The sequence below is a fragment of the Hemitrygon akajei genome, chromosome 17 (genome assembly GCF_048418815.1).
Source record: "Hemitrygon akajei chromosome 17, sHemAka1.3, whole genome shotgun sequence".
NCBI classification, from domain to species: domain Eukaryota; kingdom Metazoa; phylum Chordata; class Chondrichthyes; order Myliobatiformes; family Dasyatidae; genus Hemitrygon; species Hemitrygon akajei.
In genome coordinates this window covers 21,276,419-21,294,805 of record NC_133140.1, presented here as the reverse complement: position 1 = coordinate 21,294,805, position 18,387 = coordinate 21,276,419, and the positions used below count along the sequence as shown (strand labels likewise).

Sequence of the window (18,387 nt, the reverse complement as noted above, 5' to 3'; positions counted from 1 at the left end):
TTTTGCTCAACAAAAGGCAGTCTGAAGAACTTTGCCAATATTTTACAAACGTAATTAATTGTTACATTTGTATTTTTAAGATTATAAAGAGGGATTTGGAATCAATGGTGGGGTAGAAGGTGCAGATGGAAATATGACCGGAGTGGGTGTTGCACACGGGAGGGGAGGAGGAAAGGGCTGCCTGGGATTAACCTGCTGGAGCTGGGGCCGCCAGGGGCAGCAGAGAGTCGGCAGCAATGACAGGAAATCCCGCGGCTGCTCTTGGCTTCCTGTTTACGCGGGCCACTCGACTCCCGGCCGGAGGAGGGGATTTTCGCACTTGGCCGATGATGGGACTGTCCGGCAGCACTTGGAGCCGCTGCCCTGGAGCTTAGCTTGGGTCTCACCGCTTCGCACCTGGCCAAGGGTACGAGGAGGCTCGAGGTGGACCGCGGTTGCCCCTCTCAACCCTGGGCCCGGGGTAGTGCTGGAAGCCGGGGCGGACCGAGGAGCCCAGGTAACAAGCGACGGGAGGCGACCTGCTGAGGGAAGCGCCCAGCGGGTTTCGAAGAGTGAGGTGGCGGGCACGGGGGATGGAGCGGCTGCAGCGGCATCTCCTGCCCCTGCGTCAGGGCCGCTGACTCAACAAGGTGGGCCGGCGGCCATTGTGTCTGCGGCCTGGGCCGGGCACGGAGACAACGGCGCTGGCCGGCGGCAGGAGGTGGGGACACAGGCCCGGGCCCGGAAGGCAGAACTGCGTCCTGGGCCCCAGAGGCCACGCCGCCCCCCGGCCCATGTGCCGACTCCTGTACTGCCAACAGCCGCTTGTAGTGAGCTGAGCCCTCGTGTGCCGGTGCAGATCCCCACTATGGCACCAAGGTGGTAATGATTTTCCACTGACAGGTGTGAGTGCATTTCCCCGGCAGTAACAGTTACACTTGCCTCCCTCCATCCCACACCCCCTGAAAGTACGGGCCGATATCATTGGCCTTATTCCCCTACAGCTCATTGTATTTGCCTCCCCTTCGACTCTGGCAGTTACCCCTGCCTATATACAGTTTTCTCTGATCTTTGCCACCCGTTAACATGGTTGCCCCCTCCCTTGTTGGGAGCTAGAAGTGCAGCTTGCAGGACTTAGGCAGCCAGCAAATATTGCCCCGTCTTAATTAAGCCCCGTTGAATCCTGCAGCCTTTGTTGCAAAGGTGATACACTTCGGTGCGGTTTAAACAGTTCCACAGTTTAGAACGCGCATCCACGAAGGAACTGCAGCATGTTTCCAAGTCAGGATAGTGCACAAAATAAAGAGGAACTTGCAGGTGGCGGCACGCCTGTCCTCGACGTGTAAGGTCATGGGATTCGGAGGTACTGATGCAGAAGCCATGATGAGTCACTGCAGTGTATTTTACAAATGATGTAGACTGCAGAGAATTAGTTTTTTTTTAACAAGAAATGATGTGTTGGGTGAGCAGGTCACTTTATCCTTAGAGAGCTCGAGCGTTGTAGCTCTACTTAAAGCAAATGGAAAGCTTTCTGTGATGTTTCTTGGAGGCTTCTGGGGTGGATATGAGCTGAGTTACAGTTTGTAGGGTACCCAGCCTCTGACTAGATATCATGTATTCGTGTGGGTAGTTCCCGTTTCTGAAGCAGGGCAGCACAGTGGAATAGCCAGACAGAGCTGCTCCAGTAACTCTGGGTTCAATCCTGACCCCTGGTGCTCAGTGCATATTACACATTCCCTCTGACTGCATGTTTTACCTCTGGGTGCTTAGGCCTCTCCTATCCTGAAGGTGCAGCCATGCAAAGTTACAAAGTAAATTGTAAATTGGCCCAAGTGATAGGGGTGAGTGGGGGAGTTGACGAGTATGAGTTCAGGATAAAATAACAGTGGTGTGTCTTGGTGAGCTGAAGGGCCTGTATCTGCGATACCTTACTACTGTCACTGTATTCTGGTGGCTGATGGGAATACTGGAATGTCAAAGGGAAATATTTAGAATATTGAGGAACATTTCAGCTTCGCACTTGTGCGAATGTTGTCCAAGTCAAAATCACTGGCATATCGCTGTTGTGAAATTTGTTTTTCTGCAGCAGTGCAGTACATTTTTTAAAAAATCTAAAAATTACAATAAGAAGCATATTTTAAAAATAAATTAGTAGTGCAAAAAGAGAGCAAAAATAATGAGTTATGTTCGCAGGTTGGTTTATTGTCCATTAAGAAATCTGATATTCCTAAAATGTTGAGCGTGTGTCTTCAGACTCCTGTACCTCCTCTTTATTGGTAGTACTAAGAAAGTGTTTCCTGGGTGATTGGGGGGGGGGTCTTTAATAATGGTTGCCAGCTTTTTGAAATATTACCTTTTGAAGACGTTCTCAGTGTTGGGGAGGCTACGATGGAGTGGGCTGAGTTTGCAACCCTCTGCAGCTTTTTCCGATGCTGCCCAATGGCCATACTAGATGGTGATGCAATCAATCAGAATGCTTTTCATGATACATGTGTAGAAATTTGCTAGTCTTTGGTGACATACTTTTCTCAAACACCAAATGATGTATATCTGCTGGCGTGCCTTCTTATTGCATCAATATGTTGGACCCAGGATAGCTCTTCAGAGCTGTTGACACCCAAGAACTTCAAACTGCTCACCCTTTCCTTTGCAGATCCCTCAACGAAAACTGATATGTGTTCCTTCGAATTGCCTTCCTGAAGTTCACAATCAATACCTTGATCTCACTGACGTTGAGTGCAATGTTTTTGTTGCGACAACTATCCAAGCATCTGCTCTAATTCCTGTACACCCCCTCATCACCATCTGAAATTCTGCCAACAATATTTGTATTATTGGCTAATTTATAGATAGCGTGTTGTGCCTAGCCACATAATTGTGGGGGGGGGGGGGAGAGTGTTAGAGTAGAACAGCAGGCTAAGCATGCAATCTTGAGGTGCAGCGGTGTTGATTGTCAGCGAGGAAGAGATCTTGTTGCACGCTGACACCGAAGGCTTTCTTATTTGAGGAGTTGCAAGTGGAATTGAATACTGTACAGACATCAACAGAAAACATTTGATAGCAGAGTTGTTCTAGCAGATTCCCAGCAAGGGGGTATGAGTGTAGTTGCTCACTAGTGGTTGAATATTGTGAAGGCAGTCGCCCATCTGTTCCTTAGCAGGTGTGTATACAGTAATCACCAGTCTTGACCCAAAACATCAGCAGCCCACTTCCCTCCACAGATCCTGCCTGACCTATTGAGTTGTTCCTCTAGCAGTGTTTTGCTCCAGGTATGCATTAACCCACTTTGCCATGACAATTATGAATACATTGCTCTTCACTCTTTAATATTTTGAATGCTTACCCCATAGCAGCTATAAGTGAATTCATCACTTGATTTGTGGTAGCAACATGGGATATAATTTCTCGTTATTGAGCATTGTACAAATATTACACAGATAATTAATTGCCTACATGCACAGTCCTTAGTGACACTTGGATTTTTTTTCTTAGGTTAATTGAGGCATGTTAATTGAAGCTTATGAAAATTTTTAACCTGTTGCAGAAGAGGAGTATTTGAAGTATTGAGTTTGTTTGCTCATCAAGAGCAGCTTGAAACGATGAATCTTCTGCTTCAGAACTTGATTGCCCACAAATCTCTGCCCCATTCATTTCAACAGTCAGGACAGTCATGAACTGGCAAATGCAGAAGTGATTACTACCTCACTATTTATAAATCTTGTCCATCTCAGATTCATTTACTTAAAGTGGGGAACAAATTTGTTCCTAATTCCTCTTGCAGTGCTCAAAATCCAAGTGTCCGATTTATTTTTGTAGCCTAGCTTCCAGCACAGAAAAGTGCCAGTGTATCAGAGTGAAGGACAGCTTTTTGCACTAAACTAGTTGGTGTCTTGTAGTTGGTTTTCACAAGTTACTTTGTGACTGTAAATTATGTCAACACATGTCACTTTAGAGCTGTTCCTTCTAAATTAATATTTTGCATTTTAATTAAATTAAGCAAAGTAATTGTAATTTTTAACCATGTTAGTGTTCAAAAATTATATTGGCAGATTATAATTAGCAACATAATGAAACTTTGCAATGGCAGCAGAAACTTTTACTTCACTTCCTTATTATTAAATGGTGTCACAGGTTTCCTATCAGTGGAAAGTTGTGTACCACATTAGATTCTATATAATCATTAGGCAAATTAACTCAGGGCCACAGATTACCAGCGGTTAAAGCTATTTAACCAGAGCACTTCAACTGATTTGAATGCCTACAGCAGTTATACCCGTTCTGGATCGCTCACCGTGAGCTTTGCTGATTAATATTCTAGAGAAGATAAACCTGATCTGATGTTTTTTTTCTAGTGGTGTAACTGAGGGAAGGTTCAGTAGTGCAAGGGTTATAGTTCTGATTGGACATTCCAAAGAATCCTATCCAAATCCTACCCTGGTAGTTAATGGGAAGCAAGATATCTAATAGTTTGTGGAGTACATCTGAAAGAAGAATGTAAATGATTTATTATCACACTTCAAGGTAAAATCCATCTCGACCAGGACTGACTCACATAATTCTTTACCACAACTTAGCCACCATAGTGCACAAATAGAAGTGGTTCCAAAATACACATTTTTGTTTTTCCTCTGGATTCAGGCTGGTTTTTGCAAGAACTCAGAAATCAAAGCCACTCCGATGTAGTTAGTGGCTTTGAGGTAAACTTCATACAGCTGACTTGTTTTCATCATGAGAAGTTATTCAACTGAGGATGTGAATTTTCAGACTGACGCCATATTGTTGTCAAATAGTATTGTTATTTTCTAGAAACTGATCAAGCTAGAATGTTCAGTTAAAAGCATAATGCAAAATGATGAATTTACAATTTAAGGGTATCGATTTGAGGTTTCCTTTTCTATGGCTAATTGATACTGGTACATGATGAGGAAAATCTCTCATAAGACATTAAAGCTGCTACCTGTTTGGAGCTTGAGATTATGATCTTAGTTGTACATGGAAATTTTTCATCTGTCAGCATTTGGCCATGACGCTGCCTGAAGGTAAACAGGTTGCTTCCCACTTTGTTTCCACTGCAGCCACTCATCATTATATTATCAGTGCCCTGACCAGGAAAAGAGTTGTCCACAATTTTCTCAGTTCATATTGAACCTGTACTATATTGCAGCACGAACTTAACTTGAAAAGAACATCATTCAAATGAGATCAAACTGAACTGATTGCAAGTCTGATGTTTGCCTGCAACTGCCTTCTCTAACTTCTTCATACCTTCAGGCAGTTGGCAGACTAGCACCAGAAAGAAAAATGTCCTTTCATTGCTAATGTTGTAGAAAGGCCATTGATTTATTAATATCCCTTAAGGCAGAGTACAAGGACATCTTATCCTTGTTCATTCTTTGTCCATTGAAGTCACGTCCAAATCTGAGGGTTGGTCTTCAAGCCCAAGCCCGTGAAGCATCCTTTTCACTCAATGCTTTTCAAAGTATCAAATTTTCTTTGAATGCAAGAGGCCCAGAGTTTTGTGTTATTTTCCATATGTAGCCAGATAAGTGAGCTGACTGAGGTTAAAAGTCTTCAACTGCGTCTCAGTATTTTATTACCTTTGATAACAGCTTCATTATTCAAATATCATGCAGCAATCAATTATGGTTAGCATTTTCTGTTTTTGTTATTTGTGTTACTTATTTTTAATTGAGATTTCAGTACAGTGAGAGATCCCTTGTAGGATCTAGTAATAGGTGCACAGCTTTAGTTGGAATTACCAGTGGATGGCCATTTTTACTTGGCTTTTGTTTACAAGCTGTGCCATAATGATGGTGTTTATGTTTTGAATAATGTTGATCAGAGATTTTCACTGTCATTATTATTGGTTTAAATCTGGTTGGTTGTTCCTGGACACACAAGAGACTGCGGATGTTGATGCAGAGAGCATGTCTTATGAGGATGGGCTGAGTGAGCTAGGGCTTTTCTCTGGAACCAAGGAGGATGAGAGGAGATTTATTGGAGATGATAGGAGGCATAGATTGAGTGGAGAGCCAGAGACTTATTCCCAGTATGCAAATGCCTAACACAGGGGTACATAATTTTAGGTGATTGGCAGAAAATATAGGGGATGTCAGAGGTAAGTTTTTTTTTTCACACACACTGTATAGGTGCCGGGGTGTTGGTAGAAGCAGGACAATTAGGGACATTAAAGAAACTCTTAGATAGGCACATGGCTGAAAGAAAAATGTAGGGCTATGCAGGAGGGAAGGGTTAGATTGATCTTAGATAGCACAACATTGTGGGCTGAAGGGCCTGTGCAATACTGTAGTATTCTATGTTCTGAAATCTGGAGCAACAAACAATCTGCTGGAGGAACTAGTAAACATTTTGACCCCAAAACATCGATAATCCCTTTCCTCCCACAGATGCGGCATGATCTGCTGAGTTCCTCCAGCAGATTGCTTGTTGTTCCTGGTCACCCCTGGAACTCTCGTTTGATACAGTCAAGGAAGGTCAATACTGCCAGCTTATCCTGGGCAGACATGATGAGTGAAAAAGGACTCAACTGAACCACAACAACTGGGGGAATGCATTGTATGTCATTGACCCGGTTAGATGGTTGTCTGGGCCATGTAGTGTATCGGCTATACCTTTGTGTTGATTGTCAGATCACTTTGTATCTTTACCTCTTTAAGGTAAACAGTGAGTTTAGGGTTAAATGCAGTGACTAAATATTTTATGTTGCTTATTCAAAAGCGGCTTCAGACTAGTTATACACCTGTCTTGGCTTTCTCAATGATGTTAATATATTCACATAAAATTGTCTATCATGGCACCATAGTGGTTATTGCAATGCTATATCATTTTGGGGTGTCGGAGTTCAATTCTGGCATCCTCTGCAAGTAATTTTTATGTTCTTCCCCTGGGTACATGGTGGATTTCTTATGCGTGTTCTGGTTTCTTCCCATAGTCCAAAGACTTGCTCTTAAGTAGGTTAATTGGTTGTTGTAAGTTGCCCTGTGATTAGGCTAGGATTAAACAGGTGGGTTGCTGGACAGTGTGGCTTGTTGGACTGGAAGAACCTGTTCTACACTATAACTCTAAATAAATAAAATAATGCTGGGCAGACATTTGCTCCATTGCCCCAGGAATGGTCCAATAACAAAAAAAATGTATGCGCTCTGCCTTGTCCAACAGAACCCCCCAAAAGTGTTCACGTTATCAAATTACACTCTAGTAATGGTAGATAAAGATCTATTATTATCTTTTACCGCGGAGGGGAGGGGTGGCAAATATAAATTCACTGATTCCTTATTTTTCAAAGCAGTATTTGTATGAACTATTCCTGTTTCCTTTTACCTGAGTACATCAAGATAACTTTTAAATATGCTTCGAGTTCATCTGCAAGATCTTGTTGCAAATGTGATTTTGGGCCAGAATGAAAAACATAAGAATTTATTGGGCAAGGTTACATTGTGTCACATTACTAGTAATAGTAATTTTTGTCTTTAATTTTCCAAAAACACACCCATCCATCATTTCTATTATAATTAACTTAATAAAAAAATCATTTTTTCCATTTGCCTACCTTTTTAACCCTCCTTCCCCTGATTACATCCAAATTCCCTCAACACCTTCCCCCGTCAGTCGAGTTCTCTTCCTATTTTGTTTCTATTCTTCCCAAAGTCATCACAATTCCTCTTATTTCTTTAGCTGCTCTGATTTCTTTTTGGTACTTTGAGGAACTTCCTATAAGTTTTACACGATAATCTTTAGAACAGAGATGAGAAGGAATTTCTTTAACCAGAGGGTAGTAATCTGCAATTCATTGCCACAGATGACTGTGGAGGCCAAGGCATTGGGGATATTTAAAGTGGAGGTTGATAGGTTCTTGATTAGTCAGTGTGTCAAAGGTTACAGGGAGAAAGCAGGAGAATGGATTTGAGGGAGATGGTGTTAGCCATGATGAAATAGCAGACTAGATGGGCCAAGTGGCCTAATTCTGCTCTTAAGTCTAATAGTGTTATAATGAAGGACACAATCCAATTCTCAAAAGGTATGCTATCTCTGTAGAGACTGTAGCTCTTAGTAACATTTTTACGTTACTTTCTTTATGCAAAATTGCTTTTTAACAAAGCTAATTTGACTATTTTGCTTTTAACAGGTTAGAAAGACTTCTTTCTCAGTGTGGAGTCTTCAAAAGTCCAGGATAAAGTCTTTTATTTCGTCGTGGGAAACACTTTTCCAATGTGAGCCCATTCAACATGACTGAGTGTTGGGAGGAGCACCCAGCTGCTCCGCCCCTGGTGGAGAACTGTATCCCCCAGAGTAATGAACGAGCCCTTGAGTTTGCGATTGTGTTCCCAGCCGACGCAGCCCTTCAGCAGCATCAGCCCTTGTCAGCTGAGTGCTCCCAGAAATGCAGCATGTGTGGCCAGACCATCACGCAACTCTCCGAGCTCCAGCAGCACCCATGCTTTATTAACATGAATCGATTCTTCCAGTGTGCCCAGTGCCAGAAGACTTTCAGCCAGTCCACTGACCTCTTGCAGCACCATTGTGGACAAGTGGAGGAGAAGCCCTTCATCTGCCACGTTTGCAAGATGGGCTTTTCCCAGCTGCTGGCATTGGTCCAGCACCAGAATGTCCACAACGAGAACAATCCCTTCAAATGCACCATCTGCGGAGAGAACTTCCAGCAGTCCTCGGAGCTCTTCCTGCACCAGAGGGCCCACATCGAAGACCAGCCCTTTGAGTGTACGGTCTGCAAGAAGAAGTTCAAGGATTCCTCTGAGCTGGTCGCCCACCAACAGTTCCATGCGCCCGAGAAGCCCTTCAAATGTAACGTTTGCCAGAAGGGCTTCAAGAAGTCCTCGCAGCTGGTGCGCCACCAGTATATCCATGGTGAGAAGCCCTTCAAGTGCTTGTCCTGTGAGAAGGCCTTCCGGCATGCCTCAGAACTACAGAGGCATCAGCGGGTGCACACCGGAGAACGGCCCTTCAAGTGCACCCAGTGCGACAAGACCTTCAGCCAGTCCTCGCACCTGGCCCACCACCAGCGCATCCACTCGGGTGAACGGCCCTACGATTGCAGCATCTGCCACAAGAGCTTCAAGCATCGCTCGCATCTGGTGCGGCATATGTGCGTGCACGCTGGCGAGGACATGTTCAAGTGTGTCATCTGCCATGCAGGCTTCAAGCAGCCGGGGGAGCTGCTGCAGCACCAGTGCACAGCAGATGCTGAGCGTCCCTACAAGTGCAGCCAGTGTCCCAAGACCTTCAAGCGCGCGTCCTACCTCCAGCACCACCAGCGCGTCCACTCGGGGGAGAGACCCTTCAAGTGCACCACTTGCCAGATGAGCTTCAAGCAGCTGTACGCACTGGTGCGGCACCAGCGCACCCACACGGGAGACAAGCCGTACAGATGCACTGTGTGCGACAAAGGCTTCAGTGAATCCTCGCACCTCCTCTACCACCAACACATCCACACGGGGGAGAGCCTCTTCCAGTGCACGGGCTGCCAGAAGAACTTCAAAGACTCCTCGGAGCTCCTCAGGCACCGGTGCGCCCGGGTAGAAGGCAAGCCGTTCAAGTGTACTGTGTGTCAGAAGGCGTACAAGCGGGTCTCGGCCCTGCAGGTCCACGAAGCCACCCACGTTGAGGAGCGACCGTTCAAGTGCAATGCCTGTGAGAGGCGCTTTGCGTGCTCCTCCGAGCTAGTTGAGCACCCGTGCCGCCCTGCCAAGGAAAAGCCCTTGAAATGCAGCGACTGTGAGAAGCGGTTCAAGTATTCATCGGACGTGGAGCGGCATCGGCGTGTGCACACTGGGGACAAACCTTTCAAGTGCATCACTTGTGACAAGGGCTTTAAGCAGAAGGAGCACCTGATAAAGCACCAGAATGTCCACGCCAGGGAGAGTCAGTGTAAGTGCACGTGGTGTGGGGAGAGGTTTACAGAGCTGAGCTACCTACAGGAGCACTGCCTTCAGCACACAGCCGAAAACTCCTTTGAAGGTTCTGCTTGTGGACAGTGATAATTTTTTTTTCCCTTTGGAAATTTGATCTTACAAACTGTGGTGCAGATAGGTTTGTACGAGTTGACAGGAGGTGTTGTTCCTTACGGCAGAGTGTCCAAGTCTCATGGGCTTTGTATGATGTATTCATTGGAGCCCCAAGGTCCTCCATCCCTCTATAAAGTTTCCTAACTTTGTTGATACCAATAGATCTTGGTAATCTGACTTAGGAGTTAAACATCAATGAAATCTCCCAAACCCCAGACTCTCAGAAATAAAACAGGGCAAACCAGCAAGTTAGATACATAAGAGCAAATAGAGATGAGCTGGTCAGGTTGCCAGGCTTGTGGAATGCATGTGACCAGAGTTCAGATACTGTCATTTTAGCGATGATCTTGATCACACCAAATTATTTCCAGTGAACTGTAAACCTTATGGTTTAGTGATCTGGTTTTTGTGTTCCTTTATGTCTTTCCACTGTTGGAAATGGAAAGGCTGTTAAAGTTAGTGCTACAATACTGTTTTTGTGTGTGACAACACTGGAAAGCACCTTCCTTTTCCCCTCTGTCCAACAGAGTTTTGCGATTTGTTTTGCAATTGGTCTTCTGTGATTTTTTTTCACATGTACTCACAATGTCCCCTTCTTTCATGTGATCCTCCTTTCAGTGATCAAGTGGGAAGCAAATTAAACTGTAGATGTTGAAATCAAATGAATATAGAAATGCTGGAAGAGCTCAGCCAATGCAACTGCATCTGTGGAAAATGAAACTAGTTAAATTTTTATAACTGCAATATTAACTGTTTTCTCTTTCTACTGGTGCTGTTTGATTGGCTGAGTACTATCAGTGTTTTTGTTTTTCGTAAAGGACTGGGAGCTTGCTTTCATTAACATGAATCCAAAAATGAGTGTTACCATCTATATTGTAATAAAACTGTAATGTGGAAAGAAGCATTTGTGCGTTTTGAAATTGCAGGGTTGTAAGATGTGGGAGCATATAATTAGCGCCATTGTTTTCCTAAAACCGCAGTATTGCCATCCTTCTATGCTGCAACGTGTCCAATGCAGGTGTCCAATCACATTCAAAGCTTTAGAAAAATTTGGTTTGCCTTGCTCTAATGCCTTCTGTTTACACTTTCCCTGGTAACTAGGACCACAGGCCATAACTGAACTCATCCCAATCCTGGGAATTTTCTTGCCCACAGTTCTATTTTACTGCTGATCCACTTTTCCTGATGAAAAGTTCCTTCCCCACAACTCTTGTTTGAGTAATGTGAATGTTAAAGAAATGGAATGCAATAGGTGAAACTTATTTTACTACATCTTAAGCTACCTAATTTGCCCAGCGGGCCTGGAGGCTTGGAGTCAGGGCAGCATATTTCTACCAGGTGCCAGCGAATGTTCCTGTGCTGGTGGCTGCCAGGAGATGTGTCATTGTGGCTCTGAGCAATGGCTTTTCCCCATTGCCAAATCCGTGGCCTTTTAGCATTCCCACATAAAACCGGAGCAAGTCATTTAAACAGAGTAATTTAAATGCACAATTCTCCAAGATATGGTATAGTTCCAGTGTCCCATGCAATTGTGCTCACTTGGGTTACAGTTGCTGCTAGTTGCACCTTAAAGCAAATATGTAAATTATCACACACACAGCTTAATAGTTCTCAAGTAAAATCTGAACTGAAATATTTTCTTAAATGGGTTAGACTCCTCGACAGTTAATATTAGATGAAAAATTATCTGTGGTTGAGTGTTTTATAATACTGAAACCTGCAAGTTCAGTGGTGGCTTTGGTTTGGATCAGGTTGATGGGACATGTACTGAGAAGACAGTTGTCTCTGGCCTGTGACCCATAGGCTACAATAGTTGGAGCATTGTGAATTATTTTCAGAATTCTATTGCAAATGTATAATTGAAAATAGATTTTAATTTATGTATTTTAAAGTTGCTTGATAACTAGTGCTACATTTCACTGCTGCAACCTGTTAAACTTGAGTTCTGTTCTTTTAAAATTTTTGGTCGTATTAGCTTCGGTGACAGAAAGATGGGTTCATGAGCAAGTCTTTCGAAAGCACTAGTTTTAACAAGAATATTTGATATAAATGTCCTTGTCATTATTGGAAAGGAAACCACAAACAGTTTTTTTTATGGGTTTTTTGCCATTTCAACGTCTACAGTCTGAATATAACACAGGATGGATGTGAAGTTATGGACACAGCAGAGCTCGAATGACAAGTCTCCTTTGAAAATGAACCTGCACCACAGAAAGTTGGGCAAGAAGTCAGCCAAACATGATCTATCACCTTAAGTGATTGCAGTCTTTACAAAGGTGGACTTTTGATGAGAAGAGTGGTATGTTTTTGCCAATTGAATCAAGGCTGTTGTCATTTTGTGTCATCTCCATTTTGTAAGCACTAACAGTTTGCTAATGCAGATGCTAAAATGAAAAGCAGATTAATAAAAATTGAGTAGAATTAATATACTGTCTTATCAAAATAGTTTCAAGCTGCCTATAGGATGTCTCCACGGTTACCAGTGTTTTTAGGAATGTAAAAGAGCTGTCTCTCCTGCTGTTGCGCATGGCTAATTGCAGAAAATGGGATTGTAGATAATCTACATCCTTGCTGAGTGTAAAGAGAGTATTTGATTGTAAGCTGTCAAGTAGGAAACTGAGTGCAAACTACATAGCATGTTAACTCTCAATTCCGTTGGCTTACCATTGAATATTCTCATACCACAAGTGTGATGTGTTTTTAAAAGAAGTGTCACAGAAAGTTGTTTTTTATTTTATTACAAATGAATTTTATTTTGTCTGGGCTACCATAGATACAAGATGACAAGTGATTTACTTTCAGGGTTCAGGTGACACCATAAACCATACAGTTGATTGATGTAATCAGAACCCAGAGAATGAATTACAGCCTGATACTCTTGCCACTTGTAATTTTTTTATTAATATACATAGTCTTAATAAAATTAAATAAATACTAATGAAATTTAATGGTGCCGACTGATATGATTACTGCAGAATATAACAGTTGATTCACAGGGAACTATAATAAAGCAATTTTGTTCTTCTGAAGGAGAATGAGAAGGGAATTGATTTTGGAACCAGCTGTGGGATCAATCAATCTTTAAGTGGATAATGTTAGATTTGGACCATAATAATGTTTCTCTTTTTTACTAGAGCTATAATTATCAGCCTTATAATGGTTCTAATTGAATGTAAGCAACAGGGTGTTGTGTAAATTCTCTTCAATTACTTTTTAGCATCATGATCAAACTGATCTTTCTCTAAGTTCCTATTTGCAATGGTATTTTCTTTGGCTTTTCTTCAGATGTAACTATTTGATAGACTATGAATTAATCTTTCTAGGAAACTGTTTCTTTAGACATACCGGTCTAACCAGATGTAACATCCTACCAATGTTAAACACAGGTTGAGAATTGTTGAGAATGTACTGTTAATCTGACAATTGTTTAGCCAACACATTTAGAAGTTTGAACTCTTTTTCCTCAAGGTTTTACAGGAAGAAGAAAAATGAAGAGATGAATCGTATTTGTGTCTCCTAGACAGATCTCACATGAGAAGTTCAGCACCTTGGCTAAACGTGTTGTACCTCATATTGATTTTGTCTATTCCCTTTTGGACCTTGTACTCCTAATTACTGCCCCAGAATATTTAATTTGGGAAGGTCGTGTCAACCTGTTAGCATTGACAAGTGTTACATTGTAAAAGTCACTGATGAAGTTTTGTTTTATTTTCTCTGTCGTAGATCTCCTTTTGTACATGAAGTCTGAAGTCACCTGAACGGGGAAAGAATCTTGCCATTTAAAAAGAAATTCAACTTGCTCATCATTGGACATTTGGCAGAAATTTGTGTTTAGATCCCATTCTAATTTTTTTTTATATATAATTGCATGCACTCTGCTACCAGGAAAACCTGGGTTTCATTTTGATAGACAGAACATCTCCATTGTGACAACAGAACTACAGGACACTAGCACAGCTCTTAAGCCAGGTTGAAAGAAATTCTTGCACAATGAGTGAATTAATAACCTAACCTTCAGTAAATGGCCTGAGTCTAGAAGGTGATTGATAGACAACTTGCTCTCTTCTGCACACAAAAAGGGTGGCACGAAGTACAAAATGGTTACAGAAAAAATGCAAATACATTACATGTACAAATAATATTTAACTAAAATATCAATTTTTATGAAATCATATATCCACAGCAGCTGCATAAAACTGTACGAAAGATGCACTGAAACCTGCCAGTACTAAACAATAACTGAGGATTTCTGTTTGAGAGAGCGAATGTAGCAGAGGATAACAATATTTAAAACCTTAGGCTGCAAAAGTAAGTGGAAGGAGGAGAAGAATATGGATGTACAGTATGTATGGGAAATATGAGGTGTATTAAGGAATAATAATATATACTTATAAATTGAAATCTGTTTAAAAAAAAAATTTTAATTGCATAGGAAAGAACCTGTGCATCCATATCTCTTCCAAGTAATTAGATTAATATGCTAAACAAGGAATGTGTCTTAATACCCTTTGATAATATAATTGGAAGCAAAACTAATTTAGAAGAAAGAGTTTCATTCATTCTTGCAGTTCTGTGTTAAATTTATTTTCCTGTATTTTTTGTTAAAAATGTAACAAAAGAATAAGTGTGTGGAAGACTAAATGTGTGGGAGCCCATGGTCAGAACTTGGAGAACCCATTGTTGCTATATTAATATTGTCACAGTAGGTTTTTGAATGAGGCTACAAATGATAGCTACATAGGTGTGTGCTGATTAAGTGGTGAATATTAGTTTACGGGTTTGGGATATGTGGAAATCATGTTGAGATGTTTCATAATGTAAGCAATTCAAATAGTGTTGTTCCACACAAGTCAGCATGGTTTGGTCTGTTTATTAACAAAGTTCTTCAGAGCAAAAGACAGGGCAGCCAAAATGATACTGGATGAGAGGATTTTTTTTTTAAAAATAGGGAAATATTCATAGTTGGAAGCCTTGATATGGATGGATTGTAAATGTAAGTATGAAATGTAGTAAGGAGATATTGCAGAGATTTTAACATAATTAAAACAGGAAATAGAGAAATGGCTGATAGTTAATGTGATTCCTGTATATTTTTAAATAAAAGCTAACACAAACCCAGTGACCTTTTGAACACTAATGATGATGGGAAGTAGTTTAGAATTCTTCCTTGGAATGACCACCAGAAATGTAAAAGCATGTAATCTAAATGGAAAGTCATTATCAGCTATCTACAATGACTTCTCTGAAGAAGTAACAGAAAATGTATGTAGAGTTGCGACAAGTAACATTATTGGTAACAATTGGGTTTTGAAGGTGAGGAATTAAACTTAGGCAGGTTTGCAAATGATCTGTGACATTATTTATAAATGGTTTAAATTTCAATATTTACAGAAATTCCATAGCAAATTAGCCCTTTGAGAGGAGTGTTTCAAAATAAGATTTAATAAACTGGTTAAAAAGGGAATGCTGATGGACAACAACATTTGCAAGGCAGTTCATTTTGAAAGTGAGTATAAATGAGCTATTTATTGAAAAGTAAGTGGTTAAGAATGGATCAGAGGGTATAGGATAGATTTTGGGTAGTCTTTTAAAGTTGAGAATGACTTGTTTTCTGTTCAGTGGAACACACATAAAATGCTGGAGGAACTTAGCAAGTCAGGCATTGGGGAGGGATGAGTAGAGGGGGCCCTAATCATCACTCCCAACTGATCTTCCTCCCAACACTTACCTCTGCAAGTGTGACAAGTGCTACACCTACTCCCTATCCATCATTCAGCCCCCAAACAGTTCCTCAAGGTGAGTTGACACTTCTGTCAGTCTGTCAGGGTCATCTATAATGGTGCTGCCAGTGCGGCACCTACATTGGTGAGATCCGTCACAGATTGAGGGTGGCTTTGTCAAGCACCTTGGCTTTGGTTACAGCAAAAGGCTGTGGCCACTAGTTTCAATTTGACTTCCTCTTCCCATTCTGACATCTGTCCATGGCTTCCTTTACTGCTATGATGAGGCCAAACACAGGTCAGAGGAGCAACACCTCATTCCATATGGGTAGCCTCCAACCTGATGACATAAACATTGATTTCTCCGACTTCTGGTAATTTCTCCCCCCATCTCTTTCCAGTTATAAATTCCCTCTCACCCCTTCTCATCTGCCTACCTCCTCCCTCTGGTTCCCTTCCATGATCCACTGTTCTATAGGATAACTCTTCAGCATTTTTACCTCCCAATTTCTTACTTCATTCCCACCTACTTGCCTCCCCCCTCACCTGGTCTTGCCTAACAGCTGCCAACTTGTACTTCTCCACCCATCTTCTGGCTTGACTCCTTCCTTTCCAATCCTGATGAAATGTCTCCTGTTTATTCCCAACATTGATGTTGTCTGTCTTGCTGGGTTCTTCCAGTATTTGGTCAAGATTTCCAGCATTTGCAGAATCTCTTGTGCTTCTGAGTGTGGAAATATGTGAATTATTTTAATGTTGGATGGCCATTGCACAGCAACTAAAGTTTTGGCTTGATGGGATGAGATCCTGATCTGGAGATTTTGAAAGTAGTGCCAATAGAGTTAGTGAGTGCAATGCTTATTATCTTGGAGAGATTCTGGAAATGTTCCTGTGGATTGAAGGGTAACAAAAGTGAGCAGACTATTGAAGTGAGACTATTGAAGTGAAGGAGTGAGAAGGGGGGGCATTACTCTGTTAGCTACCATCAGAAGTAGGAATGATGCAGGAATTTGTACAGATCGATGTAATATGGAACACAGTAAAGAAGAAAAGATGTGAGCAACTATTGTGAGCAGTAGTCTGGCTAACCTATTTGAGTTCTTTGAAGATGGATATGGTGAATCAGTGAATATGGTGTATTTGGATTTTCAAAAGCTTTCAATAAGGCAACTAAATTATAGTATGTGGAATTCAGATTATATTCTGACATGAACTGAGGGATTAGAGTACAGAGGAAATCAAAGAATGAGATTAAATGGCAAATGAGAAAATCTGCAGATGCTGGAAATCCAAGCAACGCACACAAAATGCTGGAGAAACTCAGCAGGCTAGGCAGGATCTATGGAAAAGAGGATAGTTGACATTTCGGGCTGAGACTCACGACTTCTGGGGAGTTCTGCCAAAGGGTCTCGGCTGAAACTTCGACTGTACTCTTTCCATAGATGCTGCCTGGCTTGCTGAGTTCCTCCAGCATTTTGTGTGAGTTGCTGGAGATTAAATGGATTGTTCTCAGATCAAATGGCTGTGAATAGCTGGATACCACCTGAATTGGTTCTCGGGCTCCTGTTTATCACAATCTAGGTCAGAGATTTGGCTGCAGGAACCAAAGTTCACATTTTCATCTTTGTTGATGATACTAAACTAGGCAAGAGCAAGTAGGGAGCAGGGTGTAATGGGGCTTTTGGAGGACATAGACAAGCTCAGTGAAACATGGGAGTTGCAACATAATGTAGAACAGTATGGTATGATGGATCAGGACTACGCTCTGTCCGCCAGAGAGAACAGGATCTCCCAGTGGCCACACATTTTAATTCCACGTCCCATTCCCATTCTGATATGCCCATCCATGGCCTCCTCTACTGTCAAGATGAAGCCACACTCAGGTTGGAGGAAGAACACCTTGTATATTGGCTGGGTAGCCTCCAACCTAATGGCATGAACATTGATTTCTCTAACTTCCGTTAATGCCCCCTCCCCTTATACCCCATCCCTTATTTATTTTTTCCCTTTTCTCTCTTTTTTTCCTCTCTCTGCCCCTCTCACAATCATTCCTTGCCTGTTCTCCATCTCCCTCTGGTGCTCCCCTCCCCCTTTCTTTCTCCCTAGGCCTCCCGTCCCATGATCCTCTCCCTTCTCCAGCTTTGTATCCCTTTTGCCAATCACCTTTCCAGCACTTAGCTTCATCCCTCCCCTTCCCACTTTCAAATTTCTTACTATCTCTTCTTTCAGTTAGTCCTGACGAAGGGTCTCAGCCCGAAACATCGACTGTACTTCCTATAGATGCTGCCTGGCCTGCTGCGTTCCACCAGCATTTTGTGTGTGTTGCTAACATTTTTAAATGATGGGAGATTGGGTAATAATTGAATTTCAGAGGAATAATAAGTATCTGTCACAAAACGAATGTGTACACAGTTAGCAACTAGGAAGACAAAAGTCTTTGACTACAGGAGTTAATTATGTGGGGGGAGGTGGGGAGGCGGCTTGGTAAGACTCCACCAGCACTGTTCAGATAGTTTTAGTGCCTATGTTTAAAATTAACACCAATGGAGTTCAAGGTATTATCAGTGCACATATATGTCACCACATACAACCATGAGGCTTACTTTCTTGCGGGCAATCACAATACATACTAGAAACACAACAAA

The 18,387-nt window shown here is 42.0% G+C and overlaps 1 protein-coding gene across 3 annotated transcripts; it reads left to right on the top strand.

The window, feature by feature from the left end:
* Positions 1 to 207: 207 nt before the first annotated feature.
* On the top strand, positions 208 to 15,159 carry LOC140740535 (uncharacterized). Of its 3 annotated transcripts, none has more exons than XM_073069778.1 (3): positions 208 to 496; positions 8,126 to 9,885; positions 12,147 to 13,821. In XM_073069778.1, the coding sequence occupies exons 2-3, from the start codon at positions 8,226 to 8,228 to the stop codon at positions 12,149 to 12,151; spliced, it is 1,665 nt and encodes a 554-aa protein (XP_072925879.1). In that variant the 5' UTR covers positions 208 to 496; positions 8,126 to 8,225; the 3' UTR covers positions 12,152 to 13,821. The 3 variants fall into 3 exon arrangements, with proteins under 3 accessions (XP_072925879.1, XP_072925877.1, XP_072925878.1); XM_073069777.1 differs by having other exon boundaries at positions 209 to 496; positions 13,746 to 15,159; XM_073069776.1 differs by having other exon boundaries at positions 8,126 to 13,821.
* The last annotated feature ends 3,228 nt before the right edge of the window (positions 15,160 to 18,387 follow it).

Coding starts and splice junctions, on each gene's coding strand:
- LOC140740535 (XM_073069776.1), top strand. CDS start 8,226: ATGACTGAGTGTTGGGAGGAGCACCCAGCTGCTCCGCCCCTGGTGGAG.